Raw genomic sequence first — 19,547 nt, 5'->3', positions numbered from 1 at the left:
GTCTGAAGTCGGAAATGCTACCTCATCGTGGTAGACTGGTGTCAACATCATTAGTAAAACAAATGGTACCAATGATGGCTGACAGCATCACGGTAAATGGTAATACGCGATTCTGTCGAGAGAAACGATGTGATTTCACGGACTATTCGGCTGGGCAATCAGCTAAAAAAACAGCCCAAAGTGAAACAAATTGCAAATGTTATGCGCGATTTGAACGATTTGCGCAATTTAAATTGAATTGAAACATCTGTTTCAAATTGCGCAAGCAACGTATTAAATTGCGCAAGTAATCTGCAAATTGCGCAAGGTTTTTCGACAGATTGTGAAATCATGCACACCCATATTTTTATAGTAATTTCTAAGAATGATTAAAAATTAAAGATAATATCGCATTTCCTTATTTTAATAGTGAAAATGTTGTTATTGTTAGCATACCAACGAAGACCCGACAAAGGAAAACGAAGCGGTGGTGTTCTCCGGGGCGGGCGGCTATACTACTCTAGCCTACTACTGGCTATGTTTTGATAGCAAGTCTAAATGGTGGTGGCGGTAGACTATGTTGTGTATTACTGCCTTAATTTTTGTTATTTTTACATTTATTTTGATTTATTTCAAGAGTTACAATGAGTGATAATATTATTTAATTGTGTATGCCATTTATGTTGTGTATTATACACATGTTATTTTCGCATTTATTATGTTTCATTTTGAGTTATTAGTTTCCAATAAATTATTATTGTTAACCAATCGTCGACGTTAGCACGCATTCTGGTAGAATTCTGTTGCGCAATTTGACAATTTTACAAATTGTGCAGCGCAATTTGAAATTGCGCAAGAATAATTGCGCAAGCAATTTTTTGCGCAATTTCAAATTGCGCAAATCGTTCAAATCGCGCATAACACCAGCATAGGACTATTTACGAAAAATGATCGGAAGTATGATATTTGTATTTTCAATATGTATATAACATATGAGGAAACATGCGCAAACCACATTATGTGATTTTGCATATGACACATCATGTTATTGTAACCAGTTATGTCAAAATACAAAGGTTCAAATTTGCCCATTTTTCGTACTAAGAAAAAAAACGTGCAAATATATACTTTTCAAAATATGTATTGAGGTAATGCATTCTGATATACTAGCCAGTTATGTCAAAAATTGAAGGGTATAAATTAATAAATGTTAATTACAGTATTTCATTGTTATCATGATCATATGAATGCAAATAATAATTCAAAAGCAGATAAATTGGTTAATATTTCTTTTATTTTTCTATAATATAAATATATACAGTTTATACAGCATTATAACATTTGTTAGTTATGTATCTGATATTGTATTAGAATAACTATTACTTAAACATGTGTAAATGCTATGGTAAACTAAAAGCATGAAACATAATCAAATAACCTGTCAGTCGAATCAATGATAAAATAGGCAAAACAATAATTTTAAGATTAATTTAACCATATAAGAAAATGACAAAAACCTATTCTCAACTACTACTGTATATTGAAGTGCGGACAGGCATCCACCAACATTGGTGGTAAGGTGAAATGAAAATATTTGTTTTATATTTCATAGGAACAACAGGTACTATCAACAGTGGCGTAACACAGAGGCCTGAGGGCCCTGGTTTAGGAACCCTAAGTGGCCCTCCAACGCTGGACCCTATCACTTTTCGACACATTTTAATGTCTTTTTTCGTCTGAGCACTGCTCAGGGGCCCCTGGGTTTAGCCAGCGAGCGTGCCCAGCTGTACGCCACTGACTATTAACATCAACTCCCTGATAACACTGTGAACAGGGTTGTATTTATGGATACAGTAATTAATGTCTTGACCTTTGACACATCAATCCATATGAAAACTTTTCTGGCTGTTAAGTCTTCGTCTGTCTTGAGAATTAGCCCCAAACTGAAATACAAGCATGTTCCACATTTACTAAACAACTTTTTGTCTTAACATGCATGAATGAGCAAATAAGTGTTATGCTTCAGTGCTTAAATGGACAGTGTGTTTATGGTATTCAGACAGTTTTGTTTACTGTTTACAGTAATATTATTACCTACCAATAATATTGTATGTGCATGTACTCAGTGGTACAATATACTCTACCAATATAATAATTTAAAAAAGAAATGAAAAATATTATTTGTTTGTTTAAGATATATATTTCTAAAAGAGAATTATATATTTGAGAGAAAGTGTGTTTACAAAAAAATGTTTTACGTATATTAATGTGTAGAAAGGTTGCCCTTATTTTATTTTTCATTGAACTTTATCAGTTTTAACTATTCTTTAGCCCTTCCCTTAATATATGTTTTATTTATGTTACAATTTTTATACTTTATATTTGTGGGTAAATAAAAGAAATAAAGAAAGGAAATATACATGATGTGTGCATGGGGGTGGTGGGAGTCAAGAAATATTCAGAATGGACTTGCAAAGAGTCATTGTATATAAATTCACAGGCTCCCTCTACGGATTTTGCAACATGCACTTACATCAAAATATTTCAAGAAAAAATTTGCTACCATGCTTTGAAGTTGTGACCGACCTGTGAACTTTCTCGACTGACCTGTCTTCTCTCAATCACCTGAAATATGAATATACGACACTAAATAATCTTGATATTTCAAAGGCTAGTCAACCTAACTTCCTCATAGGTGGATTCAAGGTTGCTCGGATAGAATACTGTTCGGCACCTAAAAATTACCACCAACAAATCCTGTATCCGCCACTGAAAGCCCAGTTGTCTAGTATGTCATTGACTTCAAATTTGGGACAAAATGACCATGACAAATAATGCTTATAATATAAATCAAGAAGTAACTCAGTCAGGTTAGAAATTGCAGTAAATTTTCAATATGAATTAGCCAGTGTATTGAATGTTCAAAACAACATGATATGCATGAAAAACAAACTGCAAAACGGTGATATATTCAGTAAAAAGTAACAGTGTGAAAATGAAACAAAACATCCTCTGTGACTGGCTCTAAAGCTCTGTCTACAATCAAACTTTATGTGACAAAGAATGTGATGTGCCCATATATGGGCATGGTGACGTCATATCACTACCATATTTGGGCATATTACATTTTCACATTAGTGTAGACAGAGTTCCTACAACATCAGGCACCTACTTTTATCAAAATCAATTATAATAAATTATGTTTTATAATATTACAATATAATGTAAATATGTATAAATAAATAACAGATTAATCATGAAAATATTTAGTTTCATCTTGTTAAAAATCACATAGCATAACAAAATCACTTTTCAAAAAAAGTGAAACAAAATATGTAGTAAATTTGCTTTAATCTAAAATCTTGTTAATAATAGAGTATGAAACATCTGGTAAAGATTAATACGACAAAAGTGGAAGTCATTTAGTTTTACTGTTTATTTTGCAGTTACTTGTACTTGAGGGCGCTTCTTTGAAAAGTCACATGACCATGCACATTCAATGAATGTAAAATCAATGATAAGTGAAAAAAAATGTTATGATGGTTATCATAGTGTATCAAATGATTGATTAAAACACAAAAAAATGGACATATTATTCAATTAATATAAAGTTATGAAGATAACATGTGCCCTATAAAAGCCAATTTACACAGACAAGCGGTAAATAAAATTAATAATAGAATCTATGTTATCCCTTATGACCATTTACACACAACGCAGAGCAGACGAGGGGTTTTCCGCTCAGGATAGATACAGATTCTATGTGGGACAAGCTACACAGTTTCCCGCTTAAAATTACCGCTCGTCTGTGTAAATTGGCCTTAAAACAACTTGCACAATTAGGAAAGAATGAAATTATATTTTGGAAGAAAATACACCCAAACTACACACATGGAAAAAGAAGCCCATAGCACAACAGAGAATAAAATTCCATTTATGAATTTTATTTATGCATTATATTCAGCAACGAATTCACAAGGACGGCCAACAAAACAAGTAAATCGTATATTATTATTTGCTCTAATTTTTATTTCAGATTTAGAGTAAATCTACTGTAGTTTTAAAAATGTAGAAACAAATTAAAATTTTTTGTAGCCCTGCATTATAAAGCTCTGTCTACACTATCAAACTAGTTTGACTATCAAAAAAGTGTGACAGATATGGTAGTGATATGCCCAAATATGGTAGTGATATGCCCAAATATGGTAGTTATATGACTTCATCATGTCCATATATGAGCACATCACATAAAGTTTGATAGTGTAGACAGAGCTTTAGGCAGATTAGTTTGGCAGTGAGAATCATAATATTCCTCCTGCGTTGTGTGTCTCTAATAATGCGATGGGCTTGAAATCCATGCAAGTAAACTACAAGAATGTATTAATCACCTGCACACCTTTTGGGGGGAGTCTCTTGCTGGATATTGGTAAAAACGCCGGAAAATTACCTGAGAGTTTAGAAGCAAAATGACACATAGTATCTGATATAAGCATCATCTGCATCTATTACTATGCACTTTAAAGAAACTAGTACATCTTTTGAGAAGAGTAGGAGGTTACACCAGTGTATTAGTTCAGACAGCCACTGTTGTGGACAGATGAGAGAACACCTAAATTGGCTGCACAAACATGAGACTTAGGAAGAAGCATGTAGTTGAAAAATGTAACATTGGAGTCAACAGCGCCATTAGCAATGATCCATAGGTTGGAATTAACCCTATACAAGAACTTGTACATTACATTAAACTAAAAATATAACAATCTATCTGCAAGCACATTTATTTTTCTGCAAAATATCTATTGCATTACTCATTAATACAAATTTGACTTCCATAATAAAAACCTGTAAAATGAAATGGACACCAACAGAAATCAAGTTATTTCTTATCCTGTGTAAGTATTAGTAATAGTAATTGTAGTTTAGAATATGTCACTCACCTTATCAAAGAACCTTGTTAATTTTACAGAATTTGTAGAGCCTGGCGCTAGGTGTTTCGCACTTAAACAATCCTTCAATATAAAGAATAAATACAAATCAATATTATTATAAAGAAGTTAAATTACATATTATATATGCAGTAGGACTCCATTTTTGAGTCCCACTTGCTATGTATGGAGTTAGGTTAAGAGAAATTCTGATACTGTGGAAGAGAAAAGGATTTGAACCTGGGACCTTGCTAGTAGTAAGCAAGCATGAAAACCACCAAGCTACAGTGCCACAACAACACAATGATCTCTTATAATTCAATTATAGTGTTTTTTCTTACTAAATTAAACTCATCCGCTCCACATTCTTCAGCTATAAGTGATGTATTTGAAAGGAATGCTTGTCGTTTGCTGTCAACTTGGTCTGCTTTTGTTCCGAGCACTAAGATAGGTACTTGGCAGCCTACAAACTGTTCAGGGTCATACTCACTGTAAAACAACGTCAGAATTTCCACTGCTTGTTATTATAATATAATATAATATAGTGTATATCACCGGGCAATTTATTCTGTGCATGTGATGTTTATATATACAGACTTGAATTGATAAAGGTCTAGTGTTGCCAGGAAAACTCTGCTAATTTTTCTGGCTGTTTTACTTTATTGTTTTGATTTAGCTTTTTGCTTATTTTATTTTGTATCTCCATTGAGATCCAGCCACCGATACCCACAGCATTGTCATTATTTTTAGTAATTTGCCTTTGAATTTATATATTATAAACACAACAGGCAAAGAACATTAATTCTAAACCGCCTGGTGATATACTGAAATTTGTATAAACTTCCCAAGGAAGGGGGTCCTTTAACAGAGGTTATACCATTGCTTACGGCCGGTCGTTAGCTACATCTCTTAACAACTCTGGTATTAGTTCTTCAGTAAATATTTCTATTTTATAAATCTCTTTTGGCACACGTCAGCCAAGGATTGCCAAGAGTGATGTCACTGTCCTCCAAAGAAATAGAATTGTGTTTCACAGAACGACAAACAAGCACAAGATTTTCTACACAAACTCTTGAAACTTTAAGAAGTGGAATTGGATATATTAAGCATGTTCTCAACCTTATTCAAACTAAAAGTTTACAAAAATATTTACATGCAAAATATTTTATAATAGGAATTAAAATCTTACGATGAAGACTTTGATCGTCCACCACCTCCATTCTCACGTGATAAAACTTCTCCTAGCCATTTTCTTAAATTAAGTAGTGATTTTCTGTTTGTTAAATCGTGAACTAAGATGATACCTATAAAGAAACAAAAGTATGGTTTTAAAATGTAAATAATAAAGTACTGAATACATTTCATTAAGACGTATATCTATCTATGTTAAAGAGTATAGAGCACACACCCACAAGCCATAATTTTGATTTTCTTTTCCATCCACTAAACTTTATTGAGTTACCTACACTTACCATTTATTTGGTTAACTAAACTTACCATTAACTTGGTTATACCTAAACTTACCATTAACTTGGTTACTTAAAATTACCATTAACTTGGTTGCCTAAACTTACCATTAACTTGGTTACCTAAACTTACCATTAACTTGGTTACCTAAACTTACCATTAACTTGGTTACCTAAACTTACCATTAACTTGGTTACCTAAACTTACCATTAACTTGGTTAACTAAACTTACCATTAACTTGGTTACCTAAACTTACCATTAACTTGGTTACCTAAACTTACCATTAACTTGGTTACCTAAACTTACCATTAACTTGGTTACCTAAACTTACCATTAACTTGGTTAACTAAACTTACCATTAACTTGGTTACCTAAACTTACCATTAACTTGGTTACCTAAACTTACCATTAACTTGGTTACCTAAATTTACAATTAACTTGGTTACTTAAAATTACCATTACTTTAGCCAAACTTTTAACTTAAAATTAACTTGGTTAACTAAATTTACCATTAACTTGGTTTTAACTTGCAATAGCTTTTTTAACTGAATTGACCATTAACTTGTTACCTAAACTTACCATTAACTTGGTTATAAAATACATGTCTACTATTTGCATGATTAACAGATCCACCAACATCCCACAGTTCTATAAAATAACTCTTTTGTCTTGGTGTACCTTCTTTATATTCATGAATCTGAAAATGACAAACATATTTTCATCCTTTATGAGTATAATATCAGGCAAGTTTTTCACCAAGTCTTTGGTATATAATTTACTGTAAGTAACTTTGGTAAAGATTTCATAAAAATAAAAAATGAAATGTCGAACCTTAACATCAACTGCAGCCCCAATGGTGTATGATGGATTAGAACAGACTTGATTATGACATATAAGGTGTACTGCACATGATTTACCCACCCCTGCAAAGTAAAGCATAGTTTAGGATTTAAAATAAAAAGTCTGTAGATGTTTATGGAGAAATGTATAACTGGACCAAATTTAATGGTTGCTTACTGTTACAAATTGAATTATGTTTAGGCCCCTACTATATCTTGCTATTAATAATTACAAACAGACTTAAACAGCTGCCAGTACCATACGTCCCAACTACCCTAATTAAGCCTCAGACCTACCTTCCACCTGGCGACAATACAAGCTATTATTTTCAGGCCCAACTCGGTTCATACTAATCTATGCCCGGTAGGGTTTTACAATAAAAAATGTTATCAAATACATGCTAACATTATGCACTTGTCAATTGTATGATCCACTATACGAACTCCGTGCGTCATATCTCATTATCCCATACCCCACTAAAACAATAACTATTTGTAAATGACACGTTTTAGAGAGAAAAGTATAATTATTAACAATAAATAATTTTATTGAATTCATTTTTTTAACTTGTTTCTGGAAAGAAAATATATAATATACCACTGACAGGCCTAAAACATGTTTACACATGTACTTGATATCAATTGTGATACAGGACCCTATTGGGCGTAGATTAATAGTATGACCGCCCAGCTCAGCCTTTCTATCTATCTAGGCCTACTGCGAGAGAGTACGACTTTTATGTGCCCGATCGTCTTATACAGTATTCAGTATTCAATAGACATTTATTTACAAAATCTGAATACATACAGTAGGAAAACAAGAAACAGGATTGTACAGAATTATAAAAGTGTATCAGAAAATGAAGGCAAAAGCCCAGAAAGATGTTTGTAACATCTTGTGTTGGGCGAGCCTTAACACAAATAAAAAAGAAAAGAAATGCATTGAATAAAATCATAATAAATTTCATAATCTAAAATATGAATAGGCCCGATCGTCTTAGGCATTGTGCCCGAACGTCCACAAAGTTGGGCCCGATAGTCTTAACATTGGGCACGGTATCCAAGTATATCGTTTGTAAATCCGTTTCATTATAGTTTATAATTGAGTTCTCGGCAAAACAAATAAATAAATGAGTATAGAAATGTACATAGTTTATTACATTTGTATCACAAACTCATGGAAAGAACACCCTTAAATTGATTTATTTTATGGTGAACAATTATTATTCGCCGATTATATTTCGTGTAGCCCTCCCCGATCTTCTTTCCTTTATTTTTATAAATGGGCCGATCGTCTAATTATATTGGTCCGATCGTCTTAGTTAGGCGTTGAGCCCGAACGTCCACAAAGTTGGGCCGAACATCCGCACGCGTTTGTACGTACCCGATCGTCTGTCAATCTTTACTGGTACGACTTCTAGCCTATATAGGCCTAGGCCGCCTAGCCTAGGCCTACAAACGAGGCCTAACCTAGCCTAAATATCAATGTCTAGCTAGCTTATAACCATAGAATATACCATCAGTTCATTACCCGAGTCTCCTACAACCACCACACGAACTTTCTCTAAAGTTGTCATTTACGAAAATAAACAAAATAAGACAAAAGTTAGGACTCTCTGAAAGGACACACGTCCACAAAAATGTAAAAAAAAAATTGATTATCAAAATGGCAGTAGGTAAAATACGTGGTAGACCTGTTCTGCAGTCCATTCATTTATATCTTATATAGTTAATGTAATAAATAGTTTCATTCTTTACAACATAATAATAATACAAGAGGTAGGTAAAATACGCAATTTGATTTTCTGCAGTCCGATGGATAGAGCATTTTTCAGTGTGATCAGGAATTATAGTTTCATTCTTTACATTAATTCGGAAGCTCATGAGAATTTCTCTGATTTTGTTTTTAAAATTAACTGAGTTATTAAAGTATATATTAAAGTATATAGGCCTATAATCAGTAATCTTTTTTCTAGATATCATATTTAGTTGTAATACCTTATAAACTGGATGCTTACTTGATAACTTATACGTATATGTAGCCTACTAGAAATAATAAGCATCTTTACTCTAGCTAGCTTGTCCCTTTCACCTGGCTGGCACGGCACCTCGCCAGTCAGAGCCAACTAAAGATGTCATTGCCTTTATTTGGGGTCGTTTTGTCCCGATTACTATTGTTATCGAAAAGGTCACTTTCCATTCACTACTTGTACAGTGACAACAATTCACTCGAGGGGTACCTTGGAACAGCCAAAAGTGACTAATCAGATGTCAGAACGTCATTTTATGACAAGACACCGGCCAACAGAATTTGAAAATCAGCAATACAATTTATTATAAAATCATTAAAAAAGATTTTTTTTACTTGATGTTGAGACTTATAAAGCCGAAGCTTGTGTGTCCCTCGACGTGTTTCTATATATTATCTTGTCTACTATAGGGGGCAAACTTGCAGAAAGAAGTAGACAAGTGTTTTTCCAGCCTTGACTTGAACTATTTGAAGATATTTTGTAAAATTTAAAAATATCTTTTTATTTCAGACAAACTTAAAAATGTCGAGTGCAATTGATCCAGATATACTCACACAAGTTCCAGATGACTTGAAAAAACTTGCTAAGCTCATAACGAGAGGATTCTACACAGTTGAACATGTGCTTGTTATTGACTACTTAGTGCGCAATCAGATAATGAAAGAGGACGATATGTTAGAACTTCTAAAATTTGAGAAAAAACAATTACGACTGCTTCTGAATCAGTTAAAGAACGATAAAATTATCAAACAGACAGTTCGAGTCGAAACACAGCCAGATGGTAAAACAAACCGCCATAATTATTACTTTATCAACTATAGAGTTTTTGTGAATATCGTAAAATATAAATTGGACAAAATGCGTATAAAAATAGAGAGTGAAGAAAGGGACTCCACGTGTAAGGCGTTGTTTTCGTGTCCTGGATGCGAAAAGGTTTACAACGACTTTGACGCTATGGATTTGCTGGACCCGGCTACGGGAGACATGAAATGTACGCACTGTGGGTCAGTTGTAAATGAAGATGAAAGTCAGGCACCAAGTTCTTCCAGATTACAGATTGCCGACTTTGTTCGTCAGGTCGAGCCTCTGTATGAACTCTTGCAGCAAGTCGAAGATATTAAATTGGCTCCAGAAATATTGGAGCCAACTCCAGATGTTGGTTCCACCAAATCTCGGTATCTACTTTTTATAAATTTGGTTAAAATCACACAATTTTGTCTGATGCAAAGTAACAACATACATTACAAACTCTTCTCCACGTTATTTGCATTCCAAACTGCAAAATGGTCCCAGATCTGTAGTAACATTAACACAATAAACAATGGATTATGTATTGTGAATCGCTTAGAAGCATTGTGCAATAAGTGCTATAAGAATGAATATTATTATTGGGGTGTGGATATGCTAGCTTGTTTGTTTCCTTTTAGTAATATCATCAGTCCAGAGTTGAAATTGGCCTATACAGTATAAACACATTCTCATAGTATGTTCTAATTTATCAAAAATTCTTGATTTTTTCCAGGCCCCTTGGAAGTGCCAATCGGAAGTTTGGTGAATGGAGTAACTCTAGTAGTGCTGGTATTGCCTATAACCAGAGTTTTACCATTCAGGTTGGCGAGAATGACAATAGTAAAAAAGAAGTAGCCAAACCCAAAGAGATGCCCGTTTGGCTAGCTAAGAGCACAATAGATGGCGCTATTACAGAAGAATCTGAAATTGCCGCACCCAGTAACGAACTAAAGAGTCCAACAAGGTCTCATCGTAGCGAAGAAATTATGAAGACTTTATTAGCGCACGAAAAGAAACGCAGCGGCGCTTTGGCAACTGCTTTCCCGACGGATAATGGTAGCGACAACGAAAGCGATAAGAGCGCATCTGAGGATGAGTTAACAGCGGATGCAGCGTTTGGTATAAAAACAGAAAAGACAGATTCTCAGACTGTGGAGATGATAAGTGATGACGAGGAGGAAGAAGACGAAGAAATGATGGTTATGGTCAACGGTAAACCAATGCCGTTCCAAGATGTAACAGATGATATCTTGCACCAAATGACGCCCTCTGAAAAAGAGAACTATATAGAGCTCGGACGACGGGCGTATGAGGCTATGTATGAATAGTTTGACATTTTCAACTGTTCCCAAATGTTCTAAAACATTAATATGTATTCTTTGGTTTAAAAAGTACCATTAGCTTGGATGTACAGTAAATAGAAAGCCTACATCAGTTCATGGAGGTATACCTCCATGATCAGTTTTAGTAAGTAGGCTTCCTAAACTTATCCTAAAGCTCTGTCTACACTATCAAACTTTATGTGACAAAAAAAATGTGCCTGTATATGGACGCCATGTCACATTACTACCATATTTGGGCACATCACACTTTTTTTGTCAAACTAGTTCGATAGTTTAGACAGACTTTAAGGCTGGGTTGGATTCAGGATTTTCAAATGTCTGAGCACTATATATAATATAGCTTGTGCCCCATGGATCTGCACGCCCCTGTAAGAACCCAAGGCTCCAAATGGTACATTTTAGTTATTATCTGTAATAACCAATAAATGCAGTTTAAGTAGTGGACAAATGGGGTAAAAAATAGCATGAAAAGTTTTTAAATGGTACATTCCAGTGGAATCATCTATTATTGCAATCAACGTTTAATTTATCTAAACTTTATTGCAATTGATATTATATTCACGGTTTTCTACAGTCGACAAATTTTGAAAAATGTTTTATACAGTAATACTATTTATAAGTTATTATTTACTATAATTTGTAAAAAAAAATACATTAAAATCAAATAAGTAATAATTACTTAATTTGAAGCTGCATTATAATGACCCTTCACCTCATAAAACTCTGTAAAAATAATTAATTTAAAATAAACACTATACAAAATATGGTATCTCAGTTTACATTCTGATATGCTTAATATCACAGAATATTATAACCATTTCTCATCTACTTACTACAGTATAGTAAATGTATGGCCCATATACTTTGGTCCTACCATCAGTATGTGTAAAATAGTGTATAGAATAATACTGTATGAATAATGACAACTAATATTATTATATATATCAAACTAAACATCAAAAGAAAACCATTACAGGTTCACCAAAAATGAAACTAAATCTCTGTCTGCACTATTAAACTAGTTTGACAAAAAGGTGATGACATCATGTCCATATACGGGCACATCACATTTTTTTGTCACAAGTTTGATAAGTGTAGACAGAACTTAAAAACAAAATGTATATTGTACAACTGAATTATCTGAAGAACATGTGTTATGAAAAATTAAAGAAATAATTATTTGGCCGATTTTAAACAGCTATGAAAAACAGCAACAACTGCATAGAATAAAAATCCTGAAATACAGTACTATGGAAGAGCCCGATTTTTACCACTTTTTACCTAGAAACATCTAAATACAAACAAAAAAATACTGAAACAAAAAAATAAATTAAAAATTTGTCATTATTTTCTCTTCACTTTCACTTTCATGATGAATAAAGTTTGTAATTTTTTTAATTACCTAGGCAACAATCTTTGGAAAAAATATTGGAACATTAAAATGACATTTAAAAAAAAATGTTTAGGGGAACAATATATCTTTAAATATTTTAGAATACATAAATATACTTGGAATATTTTAAGTGTACCAATTTACAAACTGGCTAATTATTAGCTTAAATACCTAATAAAAACCAATGTCCTGAAAATGAATATTATAAATTATAGTTAAAAATCAAAGCATTTCTCTCATGTCACTTGCTTTTGGATCAACTACAGTAATTTTATTTATTTTAAAACATGTCATACAAAAAAGACAAAAATATACAGACCTCTCTGTGAATGTTTTAAAAATATGGTTCCAATCAATTCCAGCCATTCTTCATTAATTAACAGCACCTTGCTTGATTCGAACCCGAACCTTACAACCATTGCACATTGCGTTAATAACTTATGTTCACAGAATGCTCACTCTTTTTATTCACATTATTCCTAGCACCATCTCAACTTCAATTTGAAACAGAAACCTGTCTAATTCTAAAAATACTCAGTCAAAATATTATACATATTCGTTCTCTTTCAGAATAATTTAAAATCTATAATTTAAAGAATTTCTAAAATAAAGATATTTAATATCAATTATTGCTTATAATTCTGTATCAAATTTGTACTCATAAGTAATATAGATTCTTCTAATTATAAGCAAAAATATTGCTAAACTAAGTAATATAATTATGACAAGAGATAGTACTCTATTGGAGCCTTGCTGCTGTTGCCCAACAGGGCGAACTGACTCGGTAGCTGGATTCACCCCGGTTCGTGCAGTATTTTCCCCTGGCCTACGACGTACAAGTGGGGGATTTGTGGAAGACTGCTGGGGAGGAGATGTTGAAGGCAAGGATGTGGCTTGGGTTGTTGGTTGGATATCTGGTGTTGACGGATCCACAGTTGATGGTGTGGCGACAGATGAAGAAGTAATTGATGTTGGTGCGGTGGTATTGGATTCACCATCTGGTACATCTGCAACCCCATCTACATCACTTTTTACTTCAGACTCTGCTTTTGTTCCTGGTGTTGATGTCTGTAGATTTGGTTCTTCAGATGTTGTTTTACTTTCCTCTTCAAATTTCTGTTTCTAAAATGACAAAAAAAATGTTGGCGTTGTTGTTGTCATTATAATAACTGAATAAATGTGTATATGACTATATGACTATTTGTGGAAATGGGTGAAAATTTCTACTTTTCTAATTATATCTCGCTCTTCGAGGAGAAAGGGCTATAGTCGGTTTATCCCGTTAAGCTAGGCATGAAATTGAATATGCAAATTTGTAAGCCTGATAAAAGTGATAGCATCAATTTAATTTCTAACTGGCAATAATATCTGGTGCTTACCGTAAGTTGTACTTCAGCCACGACTTTAGCTGCTTCTTGCTGCATTTCTTTTGCCTTTTCTTGTGAGGTTTCTTCTGGTAAAATATTTTTATTCTTTACTTTACAAACCGGACATTGCCAATCTTTTGACCTAAAGAAAATTTGTTAAAAATGTTAATAATGGCCTTTCTTAGGCCAATTTTCCACTAGGCGAATTTGTTCGCTCGAATTGTAAGCGTCAGCTTATACACATGCATATTATCTTTTCATCTTTCAAATCCCTCTCTACGCATGCGTATAAGCTGATGCTTTCAATTCGCGTGAACAAATTCCCCTAGTGGAAAATCGACTTTACAGATACAATGTATTAAAAAAAAACACTTCGCTCCAAACATACAGTACCTTTTGGCAAGAACTTTCCTCTCTTCAGGAGTGTAGTCAAGCGAGCCGATCGCTCCGCCTCCATGTGTTGGCATAAAACCCATTATGGCTAATAGAACAGTTCGTACTAAAACAAGAAAACATTTGGTATTACAGTAAATGAATGAATTTTAAGGCTCCTGTGGTGATAGGAATTGTCTGTACATTCTGTAAATTATATATAATATGATACTATGTTAAAAATAGTGGCACTGTGGTTTGGTGCCTGACATGCTTGCTTAAAAATCCCAGGGTCCTTGGTTCAATACCTGTTACAGTTCCAGAATAGCACCCAATACAGTGCAACTACTGTACCGAAGTCATACATGTTAAAAATAGTGGCACTGTGGTTTGCCACTTGACATGCTTGCTTAAAAATCGCAGAGTCCTTGGTTCAAATCCTGTGACAATTCCAGGATAGTACCTAATACAGTGCAACTACTGTACCTAAGCCATACATGTTAAAAATAGTGGCACTGTGGTTTGGTGCTTGACACGCTTGCTTTAAAATCCTAGAGTCCTTGGTTCAAATTCTAATACAGTCCAACTACCGAAGCAATATGAGAAAGTGAAGTATATAAAAATATACATACTACTCCATGAAGGTTGCCACGTTTCTGGATGATGTCCTGATATTGATAAACATATATTCATTGCTATTTTAAATCGTCCAGTTGGCTGTTGAAAAAAAAACCCAATAATATGAACATTTATAATGGAATTCTGTTGTTTTGTTTGTATTTCAATTCATAAAGGTAACAGTTACTTAGTAATAATATAAAAACAGAGTCCTAAAAAAACAATAATAATATATAATAATATAACAAGTTGTAAGCAGGTTTGATCTCCCAGCTCATTGCACATATTCACATGCGAACCTTGTGAAATATCTGGAAAAAGTATAGTTGCACGCTATTTGATTACTATGATTGGTCAGTTAATACCAGGGAAATACACCCGCGCACAATATCAACTCGGGACATCTTAGAACAAAAACAGCCCTCTCATCAGTGTGTTTTTCTCCAAAGATTTCACAGGGGTCACCCTGTAAAAAATACACTATGAATACCTGGTTACAACTTGTTACAAGTTGTTGCATTTTGCAGATGTGAAAAAACTAAAAATGGCATAAAAACACATGATTTATATTACAAATTTACAACACATTATATTCTATTAATGGGACACCCCTATTAATGGGACACCCCTATTAATGAAACACCCCTATTAATGGGACACCCCTATGAATTGGGCACCCCCATTAATGGATCACCCTATTAATAATGGGACACCCACATTAATGGGACACCCTATAAAATTAAAATGAATGAAGGCAATTATATTTTTTAACACTATTGCCCATCATGAATTGGACACCCCTGTTAATGATAACCCCTATTATTAATGGAACACCCCTATTGTTAATGAAACACCCCTATTAATGGTACACCCCTATTAATGGAACACACAATATTAATGGGCAATTATATTTTTTAACACTATTGCCCACAATTTTTAGGGGACAGAGTGTTACTATATTCTTATTACTGAACTCATAAACATTCATTATTAAAACATCTTACTTCAGTATAATTCCATTTTATTCACTGTTCATTGACTTACAAAATATAATGATAAAACCAGATCATGATTTAATGATATTTAATATTCATACAATCTATACATAAAACATACACAGTAGACTACCAGTAGATTTTGTGCCAACAACAGCAGATTTCCATAACTATTCATTATTAATACAGTAATTTATACCATGTCATTTTATCGCAGCAGATAAAACGTTATTGCATTAAATTTGCGCATATTGAAGAACTTACCGTGAGCAGCATAATACTTGGAGGTTTCATGGGATATTCGGGAGGAAATGTAATTCGGCCGTGATAAACGCCACCTTCATATTCACTTCCTGATGGTCCTCGAAACGTGAAGTGCCATTCGAATAGATTATCCTACAAATGAGACGGTAAAGATTTCACTTATAATAAGAAAAAATTAGAGCTGATTTGACATATTAAATAGTAGGTCTGGGTGACAATTTGTTTGTTTAGCAAACACAGTGTTATATTATTCTAGACTCTAGATGGAAGGGTGGTTTAATATTTCTAAAAAAGAAAAACATTTTGGCATACATGGCGTGTCATAACTATATTTGAGCTGGAATCACTATGAACAAAAATCGAATCACCCGATAATGATGGAATATAATAAAGACTAGTGGGTATTTTGTAATGATTTTGTAATTTCTATCATACCATGTATTTGTATATGGTTATTATGGTAGAGCACTGGATGTGCATATCTAAATCTTGCTATAAAGAGATGGCATTAACTGCATTTTTGCACCTACTTATCTTTATGGATGGGTTCAAGTCACAGCAATATTAATCAGTGGTTGAAACCTGAACCTGACCCTAAAGATAATCGGCGCTAATTAATTTTCGCACCTGTCTTGTATTTTGACTCCAAATTTGTCACTTGACTAATTTTATTGTGAATACCACTTCTTAGAATTAGGCCTCAAATATACTTTTATGGAGGACAATGACATAAAAAGTAACAAATAAATCCTTTAAATTGATGATTTTACAGCACACTGTTCACATACTCTATGTTGAAGTGGCAGAATGTTTTTGTTTCTATGGAGTAAAAATACAAGACGAAAGAGAAAAAGAACTAGCGCCAAATAATCTAGGTGCGAAAATGCAGTTATCACAAAAATAAAAAGTCTGTATCCTCACATCTAAAGGGCTAGCATAATACTGTGATGTTGGTTCATTTAGCTCCTGAGCTTCTTTCATTAGCCTCTTGACAGCTGCAAAAATAAAATAATTATTTATTCATTTAGGATTAGAAAAAATGAATACTAAATAAATTCTTGTGTGCACCAAGTGGAAGCATTAGGCCTACATCTTTTATAAAGTTTACAAATTATTCATAATTCTGCAAACAACTGATGACATAAAAAAATGTATATTAATAATAATAATAAATATAATTTTTATAAATTATTATTTGATTAGTTAAGATCGGAACAGCAGACTTAAAATTTTAAAAAATGTTTAAAAGCAAGGCTATACAGTACTGAGTATATTTATTTTATTTATTTTATTTCAACAATATTTTACGAGGGTGGTCCATCCAGCCGAAGCTGATCATTATGATAGATCATTATATTATTTGACAATAATATAATATTAATAAATGTTAATGATTAAATAATGGGAGTTTAACAATCAAATAAAAAAACTGCTAGGATTAACAATAGATAATTTAATCATGATATATGCTTCTATTTATTAGGCCTAGTAGCTGCAAATAGTTTCTGAAAATTTAGCTTTTAAATGCTAGGCCTAGGAGGTCCCCGTTAGCCTACCCTACTACCCTCTCAACGCACCGCGCATTCCTCTGCTGAACATGCCTAAAAACGCCAGCTCAACTCTACACAGCTGCTGCACAGGCTAGAATAGGCTAACGCCTAGGCCTAATATCTAATTATACTAATAGCTTAAACTAACTTCACGTCTCTTGCTTTAATTAACAAAATTCAAGCCTACGCACCTGGACATCTGCTTGAAAATCGCTGTTGAGACATTATTTTATTTTAAAGTTATATTTAATAATGGAAAATTATGCAGACAGGTTTTTATCAGTAAGTCAAGCCTGCTCGCGATTTTTTTTTCCGTACGAGAGTTCCTCCATCGGTTCGTTTCGGACTCAATCGACTCTTCGGTAAGCCACCGATGCTCACTGATGCGTGAGAACAACCACAAGACAAAACGTGAGCAGCTTTTTTTCACGAGTGATTTATACATTACTATACTATACTCACTGTAAATATAATAATAAATATTAATAGTAGTACTGAACCTCATAGTTTTAGTAACGGTAAGAGCATTATTATTATTGGGTGTAATAATAATAATAGGCCTAGAATGTTAATAATATAATACTGTATAGGCAGCCACAAACCAATGTATCATCAGATTCACAAACAGTAAACACACACACACACACACACAGCATCAGCATTTATTTATAAATAAGTCCAAATAAAATATTAGTACATTTCGCAAACTCTCTGTTATTTTTTTTTTCAACGTAGAGAAGTACTACCGTAATTGAAAGAAATGTTTACTCATACCAGAAATTTGATTCAAATAAAATTATGACAAGATGTTAGTACGTATCAGTTATTTTTGTAATGTATTTTTAGGATTTTAATTGACCTAATTTATTTTAATGATATTCATATTTTGATTTATTAATATGATATACTGTAATAGGATTTAGGCTATATTATTTTTTATGTATTTGTTTTATTCTTAAAAATATAATAAATTTTCATTTTAAGTGGGCCAATACAATTTCTTGAATCTAGACTCTTGGAAAATATAAGTTTTTAATTTTAACGATATACTATCTCCCTGAAGAAAAACCCCAATTTTTGTAAACATTTTATTGTTGAATATGTTATTTTAATAGTCACATAATAGTTATTCACTTTGACCAAAAATTGGATTGGCAAAAAAACTATTTACCGGAAAAAACTATAATTTAAAGTAACAAATAGTCAAATTGTCTGTCAGGCAATGGGTTTTTGGTTAGATTTAACTGTATATTTTGGTGTTTTTTTTATAATTGAAATAATTTTTTTTTCTATTGAATTAAAACTCCCAAAATGGCCTATTATTAAAAGTCTGAAATCTTTATTTTTCATGATTGGGGATAATACATCTTTAACGTAAAATTTCCATCAGCCTACAATATAAATATTAATTTAATAATATTATTTTAAAAAGTATAAAAAACATACACTGTGCATAGGAATTCCTACTGTACATAATCATTTTAAATTCAAAAGTAATACATGGCATAGGCCTACACAAGCGTGGCTAGGCTAGCCATATAGCTACAATACCTAGTCTCTAGACCTAGGCCTAAATATCTACTATTGGGTCGTAGACCTAGGCCTAAATATCTTT

At 33.0% G+C, this 19,547-nt stretch overlaps 3 protein-coding genes across 10 annotated transcripts in view; 1 reads left to right on the top strand and 2 right to left on the bottom strand.

Moving 5' to 3' along the window:
- The window catches only part of LOC144848525 (ubiquitin-conjugating enzyme E2 J1-like), a 331,913-nt gene extending 313,596 nt beyond the window's left edge, over positions 1 to 18,317 (bottom strand). Inside the window, exons 1-7 of one of the 2 annotated variants that reach the window (XR_013613859.1) lie at positions 18,124 to 18,317; positions 17,304 to 17,377; positions 16,383 to 16,514; positions 15,138 to 15,222; positions 14,527 to 14,632; positions 14,146 to 14,275; positions 12,846 to 13,888 (exon numbers count right to left, since the gene is read on the bottom strand). Coding sequence is in view for 1 of the 2 variants with exons in the window: in XM_078705313.1 (XP_078561439.1) it covers positions 13,400 to 13,888; positions 14,146 to 14,275; positions 14,527 to 14,632; positions 15,138 to 15,222; positions 16,383 to 16,514; positions 17,304 to 17,377; positions 18,124 to 18,157 (1,050 nt within the window). In the remaining variant the exon portion in view is untranslated. Of the gene's footprint in view, positions 1 to 11,851; positions 13,889 to 14,145; positions 14,276 to 14,526; positions 14,633 to 15,137; positions 15,223 to 16,382; positions 16,515 to 17,303; positions 17,378 to 18,123 lie in introns of those variants that run through there. The other variant, XM_078705313.1, reaches the window with a different exon arrangement.
- Positions 1,267 to 8,853, bottom strand: LOC144848542 (rab-like protein 3). 6 transcript variants are annotated; one of them, XM_078705348.1, is made up of 9 exons: positions 8,743 to 8,853; positions 7,204 to 7,295; positions 6,952 to 7,069; positions 6,094 to 6,208; positions 5,246 to 5,393; positions 4,917 to 4,988; positions 4,368 to 4,426; positions 2,566 to 2,604; positions 1,267 to 1,922 (listed from the first exon to the last, which is right to left on the bottom strand). In XM_078705348.1, the coding sequence occupies exons 1-8, from the start codon at positions 8,786 to 8,788 to the stop codon at positions 2,601 to 2,603; spliced, it is 654 nt and encodes a 217-aa protein (XP_078561474.1). In that variant the 5' UTR covers positions 8,789 to 8,853; the 3' UTR covers positions 1,267 to 1,922; positions 2,566 to 2,600. The 6 variants fall into 6 exon arrangements, 5 of the variants coding, with proteins under 5 accessions (XP_078561474.1, XP_078561471.1, XP_078561473.1 ...); XM_078705345.1 differs by having other exon boundaries at positions 2,513 to 2,604; positions 4,376 to 4,426; XM_078705344.1 differs by having other exon boundaries at positions 1,271 to 1,922; positions 4,376 to 4,426.
- LOC144848510 (general transcription factor IIE subunit 1-like) lies at positions 8,970 to 11,408 on the top strand. 2 transcript variants are annotated; one of them, XM_078705292.1, is made up of 3 exons: positions 8,970 to 9,140; positions 9,752 to 10,416; positions 10,764 to 11,408. In XM_078705292.1, exons 2-3 carry the CDS (start codon positions 9,764 to 9,766, stop codon positions 11,356 to 11,358), a joined length of 1,248 nt encoding a protein of 415 aa, XP_078561418.1. In that variant the 5' UTR covers positions 8,970 to 9,140; positions 9,752 to 9,763; the 3' UTR covers positions 11,359 to 11,408. The 2 variants fall into 2 exon arrangements, with proteins under 2 accessions (XP_078561418.1, XP_078561419.1); XM_078705293.1 differs by having other exon boundaries at positions 9,094 to 9,152.
- Positions 18,318 to 19,547: the final 1,230 nt, after the last annotated feature.

This window comes from Antedon bifida, chromosome 7 (genome assembly GCF_963402885.1).
Source record: "Antedon bifida chromosome 7, ecAntBifi1.1, whole genome shotgun sequence".
Classification (NCBI taxonomy): domain Eukaryota; kingdom Metazoa; phylum Echinodermata; class Crinoidea; order Comatulida; family Antedonidae; genus Antedon; species Antedon bifida.
The sequence above is the reverse complement of the archived record's forward strand: the minus strand, read 5'-3'. Positions and strand labels throughout refer to the sequence as shown.

Bases quoted from the DNA above. Each gene is read 5' to 3' on its own strand.
- LOC144848542 (XM_078705344.1), bottom strand. From the start codon at position 8,788: ATGACAACTTTAGAGAAAGTTCGTGTGGTGGTTGTAGGAGACTCGG. The intron at 7,070-7,203 runs GTTCGACATTTC...TGTCATTTTCAG, and splicing joins GGGCTGCAGTTGATGTTAAG to ATTCATGAATATAAAGAAGG. The intron at 4,427-4,916 runs GTGAGTGACATA...CTAAACTCTCAG, and splicing joins TAACAAGGTTCTTTGATAAG to GTAATTTTCCGGCGTTTTTA.
- LOC144848510 (XM_078705292.1), top strand. From the start codon at position 9,764: ATGTCGAGTGCAATTGATCCAGATATACTCACACAAGTTCCAGATGAC. The intron at 10,417-10,763 runs GTATCTACTTTT...GATTTTTTCCAG, and splicing joins GTTGGTTCCACCAAATCTCG to GCCCCTTGGAAGTGCCAATC.